General features: G+C 45.4%; 1 protein-coding gene across 2 annotated transcripts in view; it reads right to left on the bottom strand.

Annotated features, from left to right (window-relative positions):
• Positions 1 to 19,300, bottom strand: part of SV2C (synaptic vesicle glycoprotein 2C) — a 184,435-nt gene that overhangs the window by 71,865 nt on the left and 93,270 nt on the right. The window contains exon 4 of one of the 2 annotated variants that reach the window (XM_060201064.1): positions 3,743 to 3,894. The exons of the other annotated variant lie outside the window; for it this stretch is intronic. Within the exon in view, the coding sequence (XP_060057047.1) occupies positions 3,743 to 3,894 (152 nt within the window). The remainder of the gene's footprint in view (positions 1 to 3,742; positions 3,895 to 19,300) is intronic. 2 annotated transcript variants of the gene reach the window in all.

Below are 19,300 nucleotides of genomic sequence, written 5' to 3'. Positions count from 1 at the left end.
GACTTAAGGGAGCAGAGACTGCAGGTAGTGACTCCAACCTTTGGAGTACTGCTATTCTGAGTGCAGACCCCCCCCACACACACACACACAATGGCTGGAGAGGAGCGGGCCTGGAAGGGGAGTTGGGGTTTCTGGATGCTCCCTGCTGGGCCCTGGAGGTTTGCAGGAAAGCTTTTAAGAGCTGAGTTTCTTTGGGAAGAAATTCCCACTTAGCAGATTGAACTTCCTTGCGGCAGGCTGTCACGCAGCAGCCCCTCTGAGCGCAGGAAGTGAAGGGAGACAGTGACAGCGGGTCTGATGGGGCAGACAGGGCTGCACAGGGCAGCAAGTCCAAACCCAACCACACCAGCGCTTTCAGGCAAGGGGGGGAGCGCCTGTGCTGCAGCCTGTCCCCATTTCCCTGCAGGTACTTCACTCCCTGCTGAAAAAATGAGACTGAGCCGCCCTGACTAGGGTGGGGGAAGGACAGGTGGGCAGGGGTGGGGGCGCTGCCCTGCTCTGCAGTCCCCAGCCTGAGCCTCAAGCTGTGTGTGACAGTGGGGAGAGACTCAAAAGGAGATATATCTCTCTCTCTCTCTTTCTCTCTTCCTCCTTCCTATCTTCCCTTCTATTTGTTTTTTTTTTTTTTTAGTTGCCTCCAAGGTTATCACTGGGGCTTATTGCCAGCACTACAAACCCACTGCTCCTGGAGGCCATCTCCCCCCATTATATTGAATAGGACAGAGAGAAATTGAGAGGGAAGGGGGAGATAGAGAGGGAGAGAGAGAGAGACCTGCAGACCTGTTTCACCACTTGTGAGGCTCCCGGTGGGGAGCCAGGGGCTCGAATCTGGATCCTCACGCTAATGTTTGAACTTAGTGATATGTGCACTTAACTGGGTGCACCAATGCCCAGCCATCTTGCTTCCTTCCTTTCATTTATTTTTTTATTATTATTATTAATTTTTTTTTTTTAACCAGAGTACTACTCAGCTCTGGCTTATGGTGGTGCAGGGGGATTGAACCTAGGACTTTGGGGCCTCAGGCATTAGAGTCTCTTTGCAGAGCCATGATGCTGTCTCCACCCCACCCCTCCCAGGAGTCCCACCTCCTAAACACCTGCAGCAAGATCTCAGGTTTGAGCCTGGAGCTTTCCATGCTTTCACAGCTGGATGTTTCCTCTCTTGCCCTTGCCTTGTGGGGCTGCACTTTGTCGCTGGGGACACAGTCCCCAAAGTCCTGAGCTGAACGAGTGGGTTGGAGGAGGCGGCCAGCAGGAAGGGTGCCAGGGCCGAGGACACCCAAGGAGTCTGTCTCCGACGTCCTTGTCAGAGTGATGAGGTGAATTTAGGCTGAGAACCCTCAGATGTCCCCAGGGGGGTTTCCAAGTGCCCCAGACAGGTGACACCAAGGTGACACACCATCACTACTTCATGCTACAGAGACTGGGGCTCTGCAAGCCAGCTAGGCCCCACTGTCCATCGGAACTCTTGGCCGCAGCCCAACACAAGAGTGACTCACACACCTTTTCTGGCCGGTGTAGAAATGCGTGACAAAAAAGAAAAAAATAATAAGTCTTTCCAGATTTCTTCCTAGCATTCCTAGTGACCAGTTCCATGTCTCTTAGACTCAGACGCCTGTCTGAAGTTGAATCTCAGCTCATGGTGGGTAGGCAAAACAGCTCACCCAGAGAGTGTGTGACCCGAGTTCAAGCCCAGCCTCCAGTGCGTTGCTTCAGTGCTGTGCTGTCTTTATCTCCGTCTGTCTATCCATCTATCCATCCATCTACCTACCTACCTGTCTTAAGGAGTGACCTGGTGATGGAAAAAAATAAGTAAGAAGCAAGTATGATAATAAAAAAAGTGAAACTCAAGCCATGGCATCGGGCTCAGGGCTCTGTGCGCCGACCACTCCGCCACAGATGTGCGCTCAGAAACAGCTTCCCTGAAAGCCTCGGGGGGGGGGGGGGGCAGCAGGGGAGCCCAGAAGCCCCGGCTCAGTTCAGCTTCCAGTCCTGCCCCAGGCAGAGGCAGAGGTCTCCACTTCAAAGCAGCAATACTCCCACGGTTGGAGCTATTACCTGCATGTCTCTGATCCCTCTAGTTACCAGAGGAGAAGCTGAGAGATCTCTCCTTCCTGTGCACCGTGTATTAGCACTCGAATGACTGGCCACATGGATGCCAATTACTGATTCCTTCTCTTTAGAGCAAAATTCTATGGCTGGTGTGAGAAGAAGCAGCTTTGGGTCACTTTATGAGGCCTCCGGTCCCCTCCCCTTGAGTGAAGTCATGGCCACCGTCCAGGGCTGGGCTAGAGGACGTGTGTGGTTCCCATGGGCTCCTCTCCTGGTGAGAGAGGGCGGAGAGCGGAGGCTGAGGGCAGCACACACGTCCCCTTGCTTGTATGGACTGTGCTGCCTTGATCCGACGCTGATTCTCCGAGGGAAAACAGATACTTTCTGTTTTCCCAGGGGTCAGAGTCCATGCACAAAGGTGCATAGGCTTTGGACTCTTTGCTAATTTAAAGTGTTTTTGAAATCACCCAGGGGTGTCAGCTTAGGGTGTTCAGAGTTTGCAAACTTCAGCCTCTTTGGTATGGAAGCAGAGGGGAGGTATGTGCTTTTTAAACATGCGCAAACACAAGCAAACCTCCCTTTTGTTTTTCTTACATGTCAGCTCAATTCCTGCATTTTTTCCCCCACTTCCCTGTGGGTGAAGCAACTGGACAGTTCTAAGTCCTGAATATGAGAGTGCTACTCAGAAACATGAAACCTTTAAGTACTCTGAGGAGGCAGAAACGGTTAAAGAATTCGGAGAAACGGAGGGGGGCAGTTGGGAAGCTGGGGCTATACAGTCATTCTGGAGTTTGCAAACTGAGGAGTCATGGCAAGAGGATGTTTTTCTGCTCCCATCCCACATGGAAGGTGCTGAAAGAGTCAGGGCTGAGTAGACAGGTGAGAGAGAGAGAGAGAGAGAGAGAGAGAGAGAGACCCCTTATTTGTTAAGCTAACTCAATTGATGACTTTGATCTGTGTATTTTCAAAGTTGTATTTAGACAAAATGCCCTGGAGTTTACAGCAAATGGGAAGCAAATCAAAGCGATGGCTTTAAAAACAACAAAACAGGGCAAGGGGTGGGGGTTGGATAGATAGCACAAAGAGACTGGTTATGCAAAGAGACTCTCATGCCTGAGACTCCGAAGTCCCAGGTTTAATCCTTGGCACCACCATAAGCCAGAGCTGAGCAGAGCTCTGGTAAAAACCAAATCCAAACAAAATATACTATTCTTTTTTTAAAAATAATTTTTCTTATATTTATTTATTCCCTTTTGTTGCTCTTATTGATTTTTATTGTGGTAGTTATTGTTGTTGTTATTTATGTCGTAATATTTGGATAGGACAGAGAGAAATGGAGAGAGGAGGGGAAGACAGAGAGGGGGAGAGAAAGACAGACACCTGCAGTCCTGCTTCACCGCCTGTGAAGCGACTCCCCTGCACGTGGGGAGCTGGGGGCTCGAACTGGGATTCTTATGCCGGTCCTTGCGCTTTGTGCCACCTGCGCTTAACCCGCTGCGCTACAGCCCGATACTATTCTTAACGGAGCAATGAGACCTTTTTCAGTCTCTATAGGAAAACAAATAAATAAAACCCCTGCATATACGCCAAGGAGCATCACGGCGAGGACAGTTCCGCTCAAGCGGGAAGGGCTGGGAATGGATGTGGAGTCACGCGAGGTGGGTCTGGAAGCCCAGGGCCGGCCTCTTACCGTAGTGCGGGATGATGGCCCAGGCCATGGCGGATGCGTAGATGCCGCCAATCATCCAGAACATGCACAGCCAGCTCAGGTGCTCCCCGCGCTTCTCTCGGGCCAGCACTTCCGCAAAGTAGGAAAAGACAGTGGGAATCGCTCCTCCGATCCTGCAGGAAATACACATAACGCGGGAGGTCAAGGTCGGTGCGGCCAGTGCCGGATTCTGCAAAGAGCAGGAGCGCCAACTCTGGGCATGGGGCATCAGGGCACTGAGCCAGTCACGGCTTCATCACCGTGTGGCATCGTGGCCTCTGTCCAGCAGGCTCATTTGCCTGCCCAACTCTGGAACCTACAGTTGAGCTACATCACCAGATGGTGGCAGTGCTATTCTACTTGTGGCTGAAAGAGGATCTTCTTCATCCCTACTTTCATCTGCTCTATTCCTACCTGTGGGTTCCTGTTTATTAAACATTTTTGTCCTGCTTCTATCTTACCATCTTTCAGCCACCAAGTTGCAGATGCCACCATGACACCAACTTGACTTCGCTGGGCAGACGCCCTCACCCGTGTGTCCTGGAGCCTCCCCTCCCCAGAGCCCTGCCTCACTAGGGACAGACAGACACAGGCTGGGGGTGTGGATCCACCTGCCAACACCCATGTCCAGCAGAGAAGCAATGACAGAAGCCAGAACTCCCACCTTCTGCTCCCCATAAAGAATTTGGGTCCATGTTCCCAGAGGAATAAAGAACAGGGAAGCTTCCAATGGAGGGGCTGGGACACGGAACTCTGGTGGTGGGAACTGTGTGTAATTGTACCCCTGTTATCTTACAGTCTTGTTCACCATGAAATCACTAATCAAAAAAAAAAAAAAGAGGTTACTTTGCAAAAGACTCTAACGGGCTTTTTTCTGGGTGGTGACTTCTATGTGGTATTTATCAAATGGTGAAGTAAGCACACTTAGTCACTCACAAGGAGCCAAATTGGGTCACTTAATGCCAGATGTAAGCGCCAGCTATGCCCAGGGCTGTGGTGTCTCTCATCCCCACTCTCCCACTCACTATCTTAAATTTTAAGATGATTCCATTGAAGGTGGTGGGATCATATAGGTATTAAGGCCTGGTGCCCCATTCAAAAAAAGTCTAATATTTAGTATGATCTCAGTGAATGTTTTAATTAACACGGTTGGAAAAAGAGGTCCTATCATACCTCTCCCTCATGAGGTGTGAGTTTTGGAAACGGCTTCAGAGACCTCTCCCAGGATGTCTGCAATGTTCACTTGCTCACTTGGTCACTATCTACAACATCTACAGATCTACAACATCTGGTCCTGGAGCCAAATCAGTGAACTATGTGGACAAACACAGGACAAGAGCACTTGCTTCCTACAGTGACTGGGCTCCAAATGGTAAATATCATCAGCGACTTGGTGTCTGTGAAAGTGGAACCATGAGGAGGGTGGCAGGCACAAAGACACAGAGAATGGGGTACCCGCTTCCTTCCTGTAAGAGATATTTGCTAATCTCTGGAGAGAACAGTGAATCTTTCTTAAGTGTCCTCAAATAAGGAGCCATGAGGAAAAAATTCTTTCCATTCAAGGGAGATGGGTCAGAGATCCTATCAGAATTACAAAGAGATCTTGACTCCCAAATTTTGAAAATGAGTACCTCGAAAGTAAAATAGCATGAGAAAATTTATATACAACACAGGATGTGTATTATTTTAAAAATATTATTTATTTATTATTGGATAGAAACAGAGAGAAATTGAGATGGGAGGAGAAGATAGGGAGGGAGAGAGACAGAGAGAAACCTGCAGCCCTGCTTCTCCACTCATGAAGCTTTCCCCCTGCAGGTGGGGGCCAGGTCCCTGTGCATGGTAACGTATGTGCTTAGCCAGGTGTGCCACTGCCTCCCCCTCCACCCATTATTCTTAAAATAAACTTATTTTTAAAGATCTCCAATGATAAAAGCAAGTTGTAAAGATAACTTGGGTTCTGTGCATGATGAAGTGTGTGTGCTATACCGTCTGATAAATATGTAGTCAGCACCCAGAAAAAAGCCTGTGAGAATCTTATGTGAAGTAATGTCTTTAGGCCACAAGTTAAAAATTATTTTTTTTTTATAAAGAAAGACCTTAAGTTATCTTTATTTATTGGATAGGGACATCCAGAAATTGAGAGGAAAGGGGGTGATAGAGAGGGAGAGAGACAGAGAGACATCTACAACAATGCTTCACCACTCGCAAAGCTTTCCCCTGCAGGTGGGGACTGGGGGCTCAAACTTTGTGCCTTGTAACATGTGAGTTCAACCAGGTGTGCCACCAAGTTAAAAAATATTTTGTCCAGATATTCCATAAGGCCAATTGCTATAGACACTTCATATAAACATTGAAGTGAGGAATAAAGCATGCTTACCCATTGGCAATAACTGGTGTTCTTAGCCAATTTAATGTGATAAAGAAGAATTGACAGTGACCTTCGCAAATGAGATTTAGGGGAAGGTCCTACCGCCAGCAAAGCAGATGCATCAGATCAGCTATGGGATCTGTGATGTCACTAGGAGTCATGCCTTTGTCCTGCTTAGAGTGACGAGCTCCTTACTTACCACTGGCTTGAGAAGACCATGTAGGCCAGCCCTTTTTAATCTGTTGTTTACAAAATTAATTTGGTGGCTGTAAACAGCAGTGACAAAAACAAAACAGGAATGAATTGTGCACAGTTCCATTAGCAAGCATAAGAATCATTTCATGGGAATTATTTCCACCACAAACCTATTCATAAGACATTGGTATGCTTCTAATTCTGCTTCTAAAAACCCCTTCTGTTTCACTGGTTTAATCCCCCCTGCTTAACCCTGTATTCTATTTACATAACCACTGTTAACTAAGCACCACCCTGCCTGCAGGGCATTGGTTTAATCCCCACTGGTTCATGATGTCCTTTTGCTCCGCCCCCTCTCCTTGTCACACCCTGATTTGCACCAGTCACTTTTCGCTCCACCTTCTCTACGTCACATCCTGTTTCCACCCTACTTGGCCAGTATATATATAAGGACAGGATTGTGATTATATATAGTTTTTAGATGGCTTAGATTGTGCTGCGTTCCACATGAATAAAGAGATACTGCATACAGCTCAGCCATGAGTCTCTGGTCGCCTGCGAAGCTAGCCCGGCAATGACAGAACTTACCTCCACATACAAATGGGCATGTCTGTGCCTCTATGTCAACTTACATACACATTGAAATATGAATGTATATTGACTCTCAATGCCTTTATTTTCTTTATACTTATCATCAAAAAGACCAGAGAAAACTTCTCTCTCATTTCAGGTGGTGATGGGGATTGAACCTAGGACCTCTCTCATGGAAGACATACAGCATGGAGCCATTTCTCCAGTCCCCTGCAACATGTTTCTTGGTGAGAACTGCTGTTCAATGAGTTTGGAAATCACTAGCTGAAGCATCTCTATCTGCTCCCCTGTGCTATGAATATAGCACCTCTACCTAAAATCCCTAGGAGCTGAGTGCCACGTGACTTCAGAGACAGCACATGGCCATTTGGCATCATGGCACCAGGGTCTGTGATCAGATCTAAGTCCACCAACCAGGTTCCCAAACAAGCCACGTGTGCGCCAGGCAGCTGGTGAGAGCTGCTGTGTGGCAGACAGAGTCACAGTCTGAGTTTGGCTGTTTGAGATGCTCACAGCAGGAGCAGCTAGTGGATTTTAAAATTTCAAAAGGATCTTGATCAGATTTCAAATGGTTCTATTACAGCAGGCAATTTTACTGAGAAATGAAATGCCTGTGTCACAAATCATGACTGATAGTCACCTTTTTTTCACTTGATAAGAAAAATCCATGCCTTTGCACAATAAAATCCCAGACCCATAGCCAGTGCTTTCACTTTTCAACGTATAAAAAAAGGTCCAGCTTTCATACATATCCTAGTTAATGCTTTATCAGGATTCTGAGCACTCTGTGCTTAAGAGCTATAACTCACACTTTATTACATGTCAGGATAGGCCAGGCTGCTCTGAACCAAGATAAATGGAGTCCAGAGTGGCTAACGTGGCGAGCGGGGACGGATCTGCCTGTCAGATCTAAATCTACGTCACATCAGAGAACGCCGCCTTCCAGAGGCTTTTAGGTTCAGTTGGATTACATATAATGCCTCTCTCCCTCTCTCTTTCTCTCTCTCTCTCCCTCTCCCTCTCTCTTTTTCTATCTCAATCTCTTTCTCTCTCCCCCCTCTCTTTCTCTCTCTCAATCTCTTTCTCCCTCTCTCTTTCTCTCAATATCTCTCTTTCTCTCTCTCAATCTCTCTCTCTTTCTCTCTCTCTCTCTCCCTCTCTCTTTCTCTCTCTCTTTCTCCCTCTCTCTTTCGCTTTATCTCTCTCTCTTTCTCTTTAGTGTGGTTATTTTTGCCTGGGCATCTCAGTATCTGTAAAGCAGACTGCAGGGGACTCTGATGCTAATAATGAATCTAAAGAATGAGGGAGGAAGCCTGTTTGAATCCTTTGCAAACATCTTTAGAGCCAGAGACCTATATGGCATCCAACCTTTCAAATTGTTTATTTAAAAAAATTTTTTTTTGTCTCCAGGGTTATTGCTGGGCCTTGGTGCCAGCATTATGAATCCACTGCTCCTGGAGGCCATTTTACCCATTTTTTTTGTTGCCCTTGTTGTTATTGTTACTTTTTGCCATTGCTATTGTTATTGTTGGATAGGACAGAGAGAAATAGAGAGAGGAGGGGAAGAGAGAGAGGGGAAGGGAAAGATAGACACCTGCAGATTTGCTTCACCACCTGTGAAGTGACTCCCCTCTGCAGGTGGGGAGCCAGGGGGCTTGAACCCAGGATTCTTATGCTGGTCCTTGCGCTTTGCGCCATGTGAGCTTAACCCGCTGCGGTACTGCCCTGCCCCCTTTTACATTTCTGACAGTGGGTTCATCATCTATGTTGAAACAACAATATCAACATTACTCCCACTTCTTCTTCTTCTAGCGTTTGCCCTTCTTCCGCAGCCAGTCAACAGCGTCAGGTTGAGCCTGATGTCAAGTTTCGAGACCTCCTTTGAATCTGGAGAGGTGGCAGTCGTTGACTATGTGGGTCATAGTCTGTCTGGAGCCACAGGGGCAGTTCGGGTCATCTCTGGCTCCCCAGTGATGGAACATAGCGGCGCACCGGCCATGGCCTGTTCGATAGCGATTGAGGAGGGCCCAATCATAACGTGCCAGGTCAAAGCCGGGGTTGACGCTCGCAGGGGTCTGTGATGAGGTGTTTGTTCTTTACCTCAGCTGACTGCCAACTCTGTTTCCAAGAGTCTGGAACAGAGAAGTTCAGTGTAGGCGTAGGAGACCAGATTGGGTGACGAGACGTCAAGCGTTGGACAGGGTGGGCGAAGATATCCGCGTATATTGGCAGGTCCGGTCGAGCGTAGACATGGGAAATGAACTTAGATGATGCCGCATCCCGATGAATATCTGGCGGGGCGATGTTGCTGAGAACTGGCAGCCATGGAACCGGGGTGGAACGGATGGTTCCAGAAATGATCCTCATGGAGGAATATAATTTGGAATCGACCAAGTGGACATGGGGGCTACGGAACCATCCTGGGGCACAGTATTCTGCAGTGGAATAGCAGAATGCCAGAGATGATGATCGTAGTGTGGAAGCGCTCGCGCCCCATGAGGAGCAGGCCAGTCTTGCAATGATGTTATTCCTCGTGCCCACCTTTGCTGCAGTTTTTATGAGATGTTTGTGAAATGACAGGGTGCGATCGAGAGTAACGCCAAGATAGACTGGCTGGGCTTCATGCCGGATTCTCGTATCGCCAAGCTGCACATTAAGCTCACGCGAGGCCGAGGCATGGTGTAGATGGAAAACGGATGATACCGTTTTTGCAGTGCTAGGGATTAGTCGCCATTTTTTACAGTAATCAGATATCAGAGACATGTCTTTCGTGAGTGTTTCCTCGAGGATGTCGAACTTGGATGCCTGAGTTGCACAGCAGATGTCATCGGCGTAGATGAACTTCCTTGAAGAAGTTTCTGGGAGGTCATTGATGTAAATATTAAATAGCGTAGGAGCCAGAACAGAGCCCTGGGGGAGGCCACTTGAGACAAGTCTCCATCTGCTTGACTTGTCACCCAGATGCACCCGGAATCTTCTGTTTTGGAGAAGAAACGATGTAGTGTTGGCCACCCATGGAGGCAGGCATCTTGAGATCTTGACTAGGAGACCATGGTGCCAGACCATGTCATAGGCTGCTGTGAGATCAACAAAGACAGCACCCGTCTTTAAATTCTTCTGGAATAAATTTTCAATGTAAGTTGAGAGGGCCAGGGCTTGTTTGCAGGTAGATCTTCCTGGGCGGAAACCAGCTTGGGCGGGTGATAGGAATTTCTCTGTAAGATGATTACTCCCACCTTTCAGCGGTAATCTTTTAACAGAGAGAAGGAAATTCATGGCAGCATGCTGTGACATTAATTTTTACTGATATTTCATATTCGGTCAGTTTCCATCAGACTGAAGATTCTCTGAAGACGAGGGCTCTCTTATATCCAACTCTGAATCCATCCTACCTGGCCCAGTTTGCACGCACTACATAGAGCATCTGACTTTTGCAAAGACTCTCCAGTGATTGAAGCAGTACTTCAAACTTTGTAATTCTGTCAACTCCAAATAGCTACAATGAATGGAAAAAATGCCTCTTGACTCCCGCTTGATGCGAACTCAGGAAAAGCTGGAGAGTCCCAGTGCTTCTACGTGCCACGAGGCCCTACAGGGCTCTTCAATTACTCTGTGTTTAGATGCCAAGATGGCCTCGTAACCAGGTGAAAAGAATTCACTTGCAAGTCCTGGACAGAGTCTACTGGGAAGTCATTTTAGGTATTCCGAGCTTCTAAAACTTACTCCTTTGTCTTTCTGAGAAATGTTATAGACGGCACTGTCACCATCAATAGAAATTTTATTCTAGAGCTAAACCAGGAGTTTACAATATAATTACAATTCGATTCAATTCATATGGTGTTGATGATAACACAACCACTTCCTCTCTCAAATCTTTATGCACTAAAAAAGTAAGAGTTTGGGGGTCAGGCAGTAGTGCAGGGACTGGCATAAGGATCCTGGTTCAAGCCCCCAGCTCCCTACTTGCAGGGGGTTGCTTCACAAGTGGTGAAGCAGGTCTGCAGGTGTCTTTCTCTCCCCCTCTGTCTTCTCATCCTCTCTTACTTTCTCTCTGTTCTATCCAACAACAATGATAACAATGGTAACAATAACAACAACAAAGGCAATAAAATGGGAAAAGTGGCCTCCATGAGCAGTGGATTCATGGTGCAGGCACAGAGCCCCAGCAATAACCCTGGAGGCAAAAAAAAAAAAGTTTAAAAAAAGTAAAAGTTTCCCACTTCTATTCTATCTCAACATCATGGTAGAAACTTAATCCTTTTTAATACTAAGGTACAAATTCTGAGAATACACAAAGTGATAAGAACATATTAGAACGGTTATTCCCAAATTCAAGTGCATTATAAATGGTTCTGAACTAAGGCTGACTTTAAAGCCCAGAATTTAAAAAAAAATTATATTTACTTATATTTATTTTTCCCTTTTGTTGCCCTTGGTTTTTATATTTATTTATTTATTCCTTTTTATTGCCCTTGTTTTATTGTTGTAGTTATTGTTGTTGTTATTGATGTCATTATTATTGGATAGGACAGAGAGAAATGGAGAGAGGAGGGGAAGACAGAGAGGGGGAGAGAAAGACAGACACCTGCAGATCTGCTTCACCACCTGTGAAGCGACTCCCCTGCAAGTGGCGAGCCAGGGACTCGAACCGGGATCCTTAGCGCTGGTCCTTGGGCTTTGCGCCACCTGCGCTTAACCTGATGCACTACCGCCTGACTCCCCGTTATTTTTTTTTAACTTTAAATAATCAGCACATAAGAGACTGAAGGAACATGGCCAACTACTGTGTGTAGAAATCGCACCCAGCTAGGGGGCTTGATGCACCTAAGAAATGCGAATTGTACATGCACGTCTCACCTGACTCCAGTTTAGACACAGCTCAGAGGAGCACTGTTTGTCCCTGACCCTCAACATGATGAATTATGCTTTGCTGATGCAAAGACGGGGAATGGTTCTGGTTTATACAGTCAAAAAAGGGTGGTAATCCCCATCAGCTGGGGCCCTATTTGGGAAGTCCGGAGAGTCCCTCACAGACATGATGGGCCTAGACCTCGAATAAATCCCTCTCTGCATTGTTACCAGTCATCTCTATCAGGAACAACACAACAGACCCCTTTGTGGGCCCCCATATGACCTTGCCCTCAACTTGGATCAACAATGGTAGAGAATGTTTCATCCTCCAAAGGGAGGGAGGCGGGACAACATACTCTATGCTCCACCTGAGGAAGATGGGTCCTGATATTGGGGCAGCCTGGAATGTTCCTACTCATGACCACAGAATGTGAGCTCAGATCTACAGGGATGCAGAGGTCACACAGGCTCCTAAGCTGAATATGGGCCCCAGATCACATCAAATCGATGGGGTTTACAGTCAACAATATTTATACCCCTTTCCCATATTAGGGAGCTACTCTCTTCCCTGATCCAGCTTTCTGGTCCTTCTGCCAGCCATGACATCATCTCCCCAGACAATAACTTGGATCCACCTGCCTATCAGATTTCAGGCTCAGAGGTAAAAAGAAAAAGAAAAAAAAACACTAGTATAGCTACAGGCCCTTTGGAATATAACTAAAATATTCCTACTAGCTATCTACAAAATGGAGAGCCCCCCAACTCTTCATCTGCACTACTCCAGCCTTTCAGTCCATGATTGATGAACAATTTGTCTGGCTTTGTATGTTAAGTCTCCAGGTTCCAGATGCTACCATGATGCCGACCAGACTTCCCTGGACAGACAACCCCACCAGTGTGTCCTGGAGCCCTGCTTCCCTGGAGCCCCACCCCACTAGGGAAAGAGAGAGACAGGCTGGGAGTATGGATCCACCTGTCAATGTCCATGTTCAGCGGGGAAGCAATTACAGAAGCCAGACCTTCCACCTTCTGCACCCCACAATGACCTTGGGTTCATACTCCCAGAGGGATAAAGACTAGGAAAGCTATCAGGGGAGGGGATGGGATACTGAGTTCTGGTGGTGGGAATTGTGTGGAGTTGTACCCCTCTTATCCTATAGTTTAGTCAATGTTTCCTTTTTATAAATAAAAAATTAAAAAAAATAACAGAGGTATAATTCCATACAGTTTCCACCACCAAATTTCCATGTCCCATTCCCCCCACTGGAAAAGATTTTTTGCTATTCTTTCTTGATGGCAGTAAATGTCAAAATGTATATATCAGTGTCACAAGTTATTAGTTCTTTGTATGTGAAAATTGAGTTTACTTAAAAAAAAAAAGGGTGGAAATAGGTTAAAAAAAAAAAGAAAAAGAAGACAGTCTTCACTTAATGAACAGGTTCAGTTCCTGAACCCCAACCAAAATTTAACTGTCAGCCATCCTTAGATAGTTTAAAATCTCTTCCACATCATCCATAGCAGTACAAAATGTCTTTACATATACTCAATATGTCTTCAGATGTTTATCTAATAGTGTACTATAGTAACAATCAAGAGAATAAACTATACTATGGGATGCACAATAAAGAAAAAATAGAGGTGAAAATGTGAGTATAGTTACACAAGCTGGCTGCAGGAACAAGGCTGGAGCAGAGAACTGATGCAGACAGAAGGCGAGACACTGCAGTGTCCAGCTACTGTTTTCTTTGAATATATATATATATATATTCACTTATTCCCTTTTGTTGCCCTTGCTGCCAGCTACTGTTTTCTTTTATATATATTTGTTGGTCATCATTTCTCCTTTGGCTAATTCTGCTTCTGTTTCTATCCCTGTTGGTCTTCACGCCAAGTTCCCTTGCATTGCTTAGCTGTGGTCTATTTACATAATCACTGCTTTACCTGAGACCCGCCCCGCCTGCAGGGTATTGGTTTAATCCCCACTGGTTAGATGGAAGCTGGCTACCTTCATGCTCCACCCTCTTTCCTAGTCATTTCCTTTTACCACTTGCCGCTTCCCCTTCAGAAGATATAAAGGACAGATTTTTCTAATCAATAAACATTGCACCGTGTTCCTGCTCCACGGGTCCCAGAGTCTCTCTTCCACGAGAGTTCCTGGTTCCTCTCCCACATCACTGAGTAAGCAGCAGCCTAGGTTGGCTCTGGTGGAATTCTCTCCAAACTGGAGAGCACATGCCTGGGAAGAAACACCCTCAGGCTAGCCCGGCATATATTTATATTCTTTTATTCCCTTTTGTTGCTCTTGCTGCCAGCTACTATTTTCTATGCCCAAAACACTCCATCTGTCACCACCACACTCACTCTCTGACACCTGGTCATAATACAGTGGGAAGCAACTTGGAGACTTACTGGAACACTAGGAGTGGACCTCCCCGACGACCCAGCTATTCCTCCCCTGGGGATTTATCCAGAAGAGACAGAAACTCTGATCAGAAGAGACCTATGCATGCTTATGCTCACAGCAGCACAGTTTGTAATTTCCAGAACCTGGGAGCAGCCCAGATGTCCAGCATCAGATGACTGGTTAAAAAATCATGCTGTAAATACACAATGGAATACTACTTGGCTGTGAAAATGACGAGGCTGTCTCCTTTGCATCCTCCCAGATGAAACTTGAAGACATTATGTTGAGTGAGACAAAAAGAGAAGGATAAATACTAAGTGATCTCTTTTATTACTGGCACTTAGTAAAGTAAGGATGCGGAGGGAGAGTGCAGAGTGAACACGGACATGGTATATTGCACCAAAGCAAAGGACTTTGGGAAGGGGAGGAGGAAAGGAAGAGAGGGAGAAAACTTTGGGGGCCTGGTGCATAATGAAATTGTCTGCATCCGTCAATGACTGCACTGTAAAGCATTGACCCCCTCAGCAGATAGACAGACAGACGGACGGTAGACAAGTAGCAGTCAATCAACACGTAGGTTGCTAAGTGAGGGCTGGTTGTGCGTATACTCAGACTGGCTTGAAGTATGACATCTGAAGGGAGAGACTGTGGGGTGTCTGCTGAGCTTGTCCTGAAGAACCTGAGTTATGCCGTCTCCAGGGAGCGTGTAAAGCCTCTTTCACTCACTTGTCTCACCAGGTGGCTGTCAAACAGTCCTTCACCTCCATCACCCATCCCCACTGGGAAATCATCTGAAACAGTTGCTAAGGAGGAGGTCAGATAGCCATCGTAGATGACAAGCTCACAAGCTCCACGCAAATCAGAAGTAGGGGGAGCAGGGAGCAAACAGAAGCCAACAGTCATAAGCTCTGGGAGTTCTTGTTACAGTGAGTATTATGGGTTTATTTAGAAGAATGCTGAATAGTAAACTGTCTGTTTAGGAGTCATAATTACAGGGACTTTTAGGTAAGAAAAATTTCTTTTACTCCTTAACTCAGAATCAACAAGGAAAAGAAACTGATGGCCCTGAGCTTCTTGGCAAGCTGCACAGCAAACTCTGAATCCTTTCATCATGTCAAATTGGACCCAGGAATACAAGGCTAACTAAGCAGCATTCCAAAATGATGGACTTCTCAGTAACTGCCTTTTCATAGAAGTCAATAGATGACCACAGAGATTGTTTAGAGGCTTAAGATGAAAGAACACAGGTCTAGCTGTTGCCAAAGGGACCGAGTGAGTGGCTTGGACAATAAACTGCCCTGTTGACTAGAAGGGAAATGCTTACTATGGGGAACTGAGCTTGAAACAGGAGAAAAGTCTCTACGCGATCATCAGATCACGAATGACAATCACCCACATCCAGCAGGGATAGCTCAGTCCTCCAATCTTGGATCTAGGTAGCACTTTCTCAGATCTTCTCTCTTTTGAATATGAAATGGAATGATTCAGTAGAAAACCCTAACGTTCCTACTCATGACCACAGAACGTGAGCTCAGATCTACAGGGAAGCAGAGGTCATACAGGCTCCTAAGCTGAATATGGGCCCCAGATCACATCAAATCGATGGGGTTTACAGTCAACAATATTTATACCCCTTTCCCATATTTGGGAGCTACTCTCTTCCCTGATCCAGCTTTCTGGTCCTTTTTCCAGCCATGACATCTCCCCAGACAATACTTGGATACACTTGCATATCAGAGGTCAGGCTCAGGAAAAAAAAAAAAAAAAAAAAAAAAAAAACTAGTATAGTCATGGGATAGGCCCTTTGGAATATAACTAAAATAGGACTACTAACTATCTAAAAAACAGAGACGCCAAAATCTTCATCTGCCCTATTCCAGCCTTTAAGTTCATGATTAGTCAACAATTTGTTTGGCTTTATATTAACTCTTCTTTCAGCCACCAGATTCCAGATGCTACCATGATGCCAACCGGACTTCCCTGGACAGACAACCCCACCAATGTGTCCTGGAACTCTGCTTCCCCAGAGCCCTTCCCCACTAGGGAAAGACAGAGACAGGCTGGGAGTATGGATCCACCTGTCAATGCCCATGTTCAGCGGGGAAGCAATTCCAGAAGCCAGACCTTCCATCTTCTGCTCCCACAATGCCCCTGGGTCCATACTCCCAGAGGGATAGAGAATAGGAAAGCTTTCAGGGGAGGGGAGGGGATACAGAGTTCTGGTGGTGGGAATTGTGTGGAGTTGTACCCCTCTTATCCTATGGTTTTGTCAGTGTTTTCTTTTTATAAATAAAAATTATATATAAAGAAAACCCTGCTATTTTAAAAACTGAGGTGTAAACATATAGTTGAGGTGAAAAAACGACACTAGCTGCAATGCACATGATGCTCTCAGCTCCGCAAGTCTCTGCAAGTCGCAGGTCATCACAAAGATCTTTGGTGAAGGGTTGTCTTCCTGGGAGGGCCACTGGGGATGGATGGAGGTTGTCTTTGAAAAAGACGTTTATTTTTATTTATTTTGTCGGCTTCAATTTCTTTTTATTTTTTTAGTGATTTAATATTGATTTACAAAATAACATATGAACGGGTGTATAATTCCACAGCGTTCCCACCACCAGAGTTCTGGATCCCCAGTCCCTCCACTGCAGACCACCGAGGTTCTCCTAAGGCTGCAGACATGGGCCAACCGTCATCTCTACAACTAGCTGTCTATACCTGTACATAACTGCCCCCCCAAAGATGTTTATATGCAAAAGGTGTTTATATGCCACCACCATTGTGTGCTGAGTGTGGGAGGATCTAATGGTTTGATTTTGCACAGAGAAGGTAGAATTTAAAACCGCATACCTTTGTCAGGCCAGGCGCCCTCTCAAAAGCACTGTATTAGTCTTAGCCATGCTATTTATTTATTCTTGCTTTATTTTTTTAGTCCCCGCTCCCATTTTTTATTTGTGACCAATAGTGATTGTTGAGATTCCAGGGTACAGTTCCACACCACATTCACCAGAGTTCTGTGTCCCTGCCTTCCAATTTCTCAAAGACAACCAACATATTTCTCACAAGTCTTAAGAGAATTTGCTTTCTTTTTCTTCTCCTCCTTTTCCTCCTTCTCCCCCTCTTTTATAAGTTCATGTTTATCTGTTCCCAACATTCCACACGAGTGAAACCATCTGGTAGTTGTCCGTCATCTCTTCACTGATCTTGCAAAACATGCTCCCCTCCAGTTCCACACAAAGGACACACTATGGGTCCATGTGGTGACATACCTGTCTGAGCACACAATGTATAGTGCACAAAGGCCAGGGTTCAAGGTCCCGGTCAGTCTCCACCAGCTTCACGAGTGGTGAAGCAGGGCTGCAGATGTCTCTTTCCCTCTCTATCTCCTTCCCTCTCAATTCCTGGATGTCTCTACCCAATAAATAATTGAAAAGAAAGATAATAAAAACATAAAAAAGAAAATATCACAGACAAGATCTAAAAAAAAAAAAAAAAAAACAAAGGACATAATATCATTTTTTATTGCAGAATAGTACTTCCTGGAGTGTATCCCACCACTTCTCTAGCCCGTCATCTGATGATGGGCATGTGGGCTGCTCCCACTCTTCGGCTACTGTGAATAATGCAGCTGTGAACATAAGGATGCAAATGCCCCTCCAAATTCGTGTTTGGTGTCCTTTGGATAAATTCCTAAAAGTATATTGCTGGGTCATAAGGTATTTCTATTATTATGTTTTATTTTTTTATGTGGTACAGAAGAACTGAGATGGAATTTATTTATTTTTATTTTTTTATTTTTTTATTGGGGAATGAATGTTTTACATTCAACAGTAAGTACAATAGTTTGTACATGCATAACATTCCCCAGTTTCCCATATAACAATACAACCCCCACTAGGTCCTCTATCATCCTTCTTGGACCTGTATTCTCCCCATCCACCCACCCCAGAGGCTTTTACTTTGGTGCAATATGCCAATTCCAGTTCAGGTTTTACTTGTGTTTTCTTTTCTGATCTTGTTTTTCAACTTCTGCCTGAGAGTGAGATCATCCCATATTCATCCTTCTGTTTCTGACTTATTTCACTTAACATGAATTTTTCAAGGTTCATCCAAGATCAGCTAAAAACAGTGAAGTCACCTTTTTTTTTTTTTTTACAGCTGAGTAGTATTCCATTGTGTATATAGACCACAACTTGCTCAGCCACTCATCTGTTGTTGGACACCTGGGTTGCTTCCAGGTTTTGGCTGTTACACATTGTGCTGCTATGAACACAGGTGTGCACAGATCTTTTTGGAAAGGTGTGTTGGGTTCCTTAGGATATATCCCCAGGAGAGGAATTGCAGGATCATAGGGTAGGTCCATTTCTAGCCTTCTGAGAGTTCTCCAGACTGTTCTCCACAGAGGTTGGACCAACTGACATTCCCAACAGCAGTGCAGGAGGTTCCTTTGACCCCACACCCTCTCCAGCATTTGCTGCTGTTACCTTTTCTGATGTGTGACATTCTCACAGGAGTGAAGCGGTATCTCATTGTTGTCTTTATTTGCATTTCTCTGACAATCAAAGACTTGGAGCATTTTTTCATGTGTTTCTCAGCCTTTTGGATCTCTTCTGTGGTGAATATTCTGTCCATGTCCTCCCCCCATTTTTGGATGGGGTTATTTGTTGTCTTGTTGTTGAGTCTGGCAAGCTCTTTATATATGTTGGTTATTAAACTCTTGTCTGATGTATGGCATGTAAAGATCTTCTCCCATTCTGTGAGGGGTCTCTTGGTTTGGGCAGTGGTTTCTTTTGCTGTGAAGAAGTTTTTTAATTTGATGTAATCCCATAGGTTTATACTTGCCTTAGTCATCTTTGTAACTGGATTCGTTTCATTGAAGATATCTTTAAACTTTATGCGGAAAAGAGTTCTGCCAATATTTTCCTCTAAGTATCTGATAGTTTCTGGTCTAACATCCAAGTCCTTGATCCACTTGGAATTTACTTTTGTATTTGGTGAAATACAGTGATTCAGTTTCATTCTTCTGCATGTTTCAACCCATTGTTTCCAACACCATTTGTTGAAGAGACGCTGCTTTCCCCATGGAATAGTCTGGGCCCCTTTGTCAAAGATGAGATGTCTGTAGGTGTGG

This window comes from Erinaceus europaeus, chromosome 11 (assembly GCF_950295315.1).
Source record: "Erinaceus europaeus chromosome 11, mEriEur2.1, whole genome shotgun sequence".
NCBI classification, from domain to species: domain Eukaryota; kingdom Metazoa; phylum Chordata; class Mammalia; order Eulipotyphla; family Erinaceidae; genus Erinaceus; species Erinaceus europaeus.
This window is presented reverse-complemented; position numbering and strand designations above follow the sequence as displayed.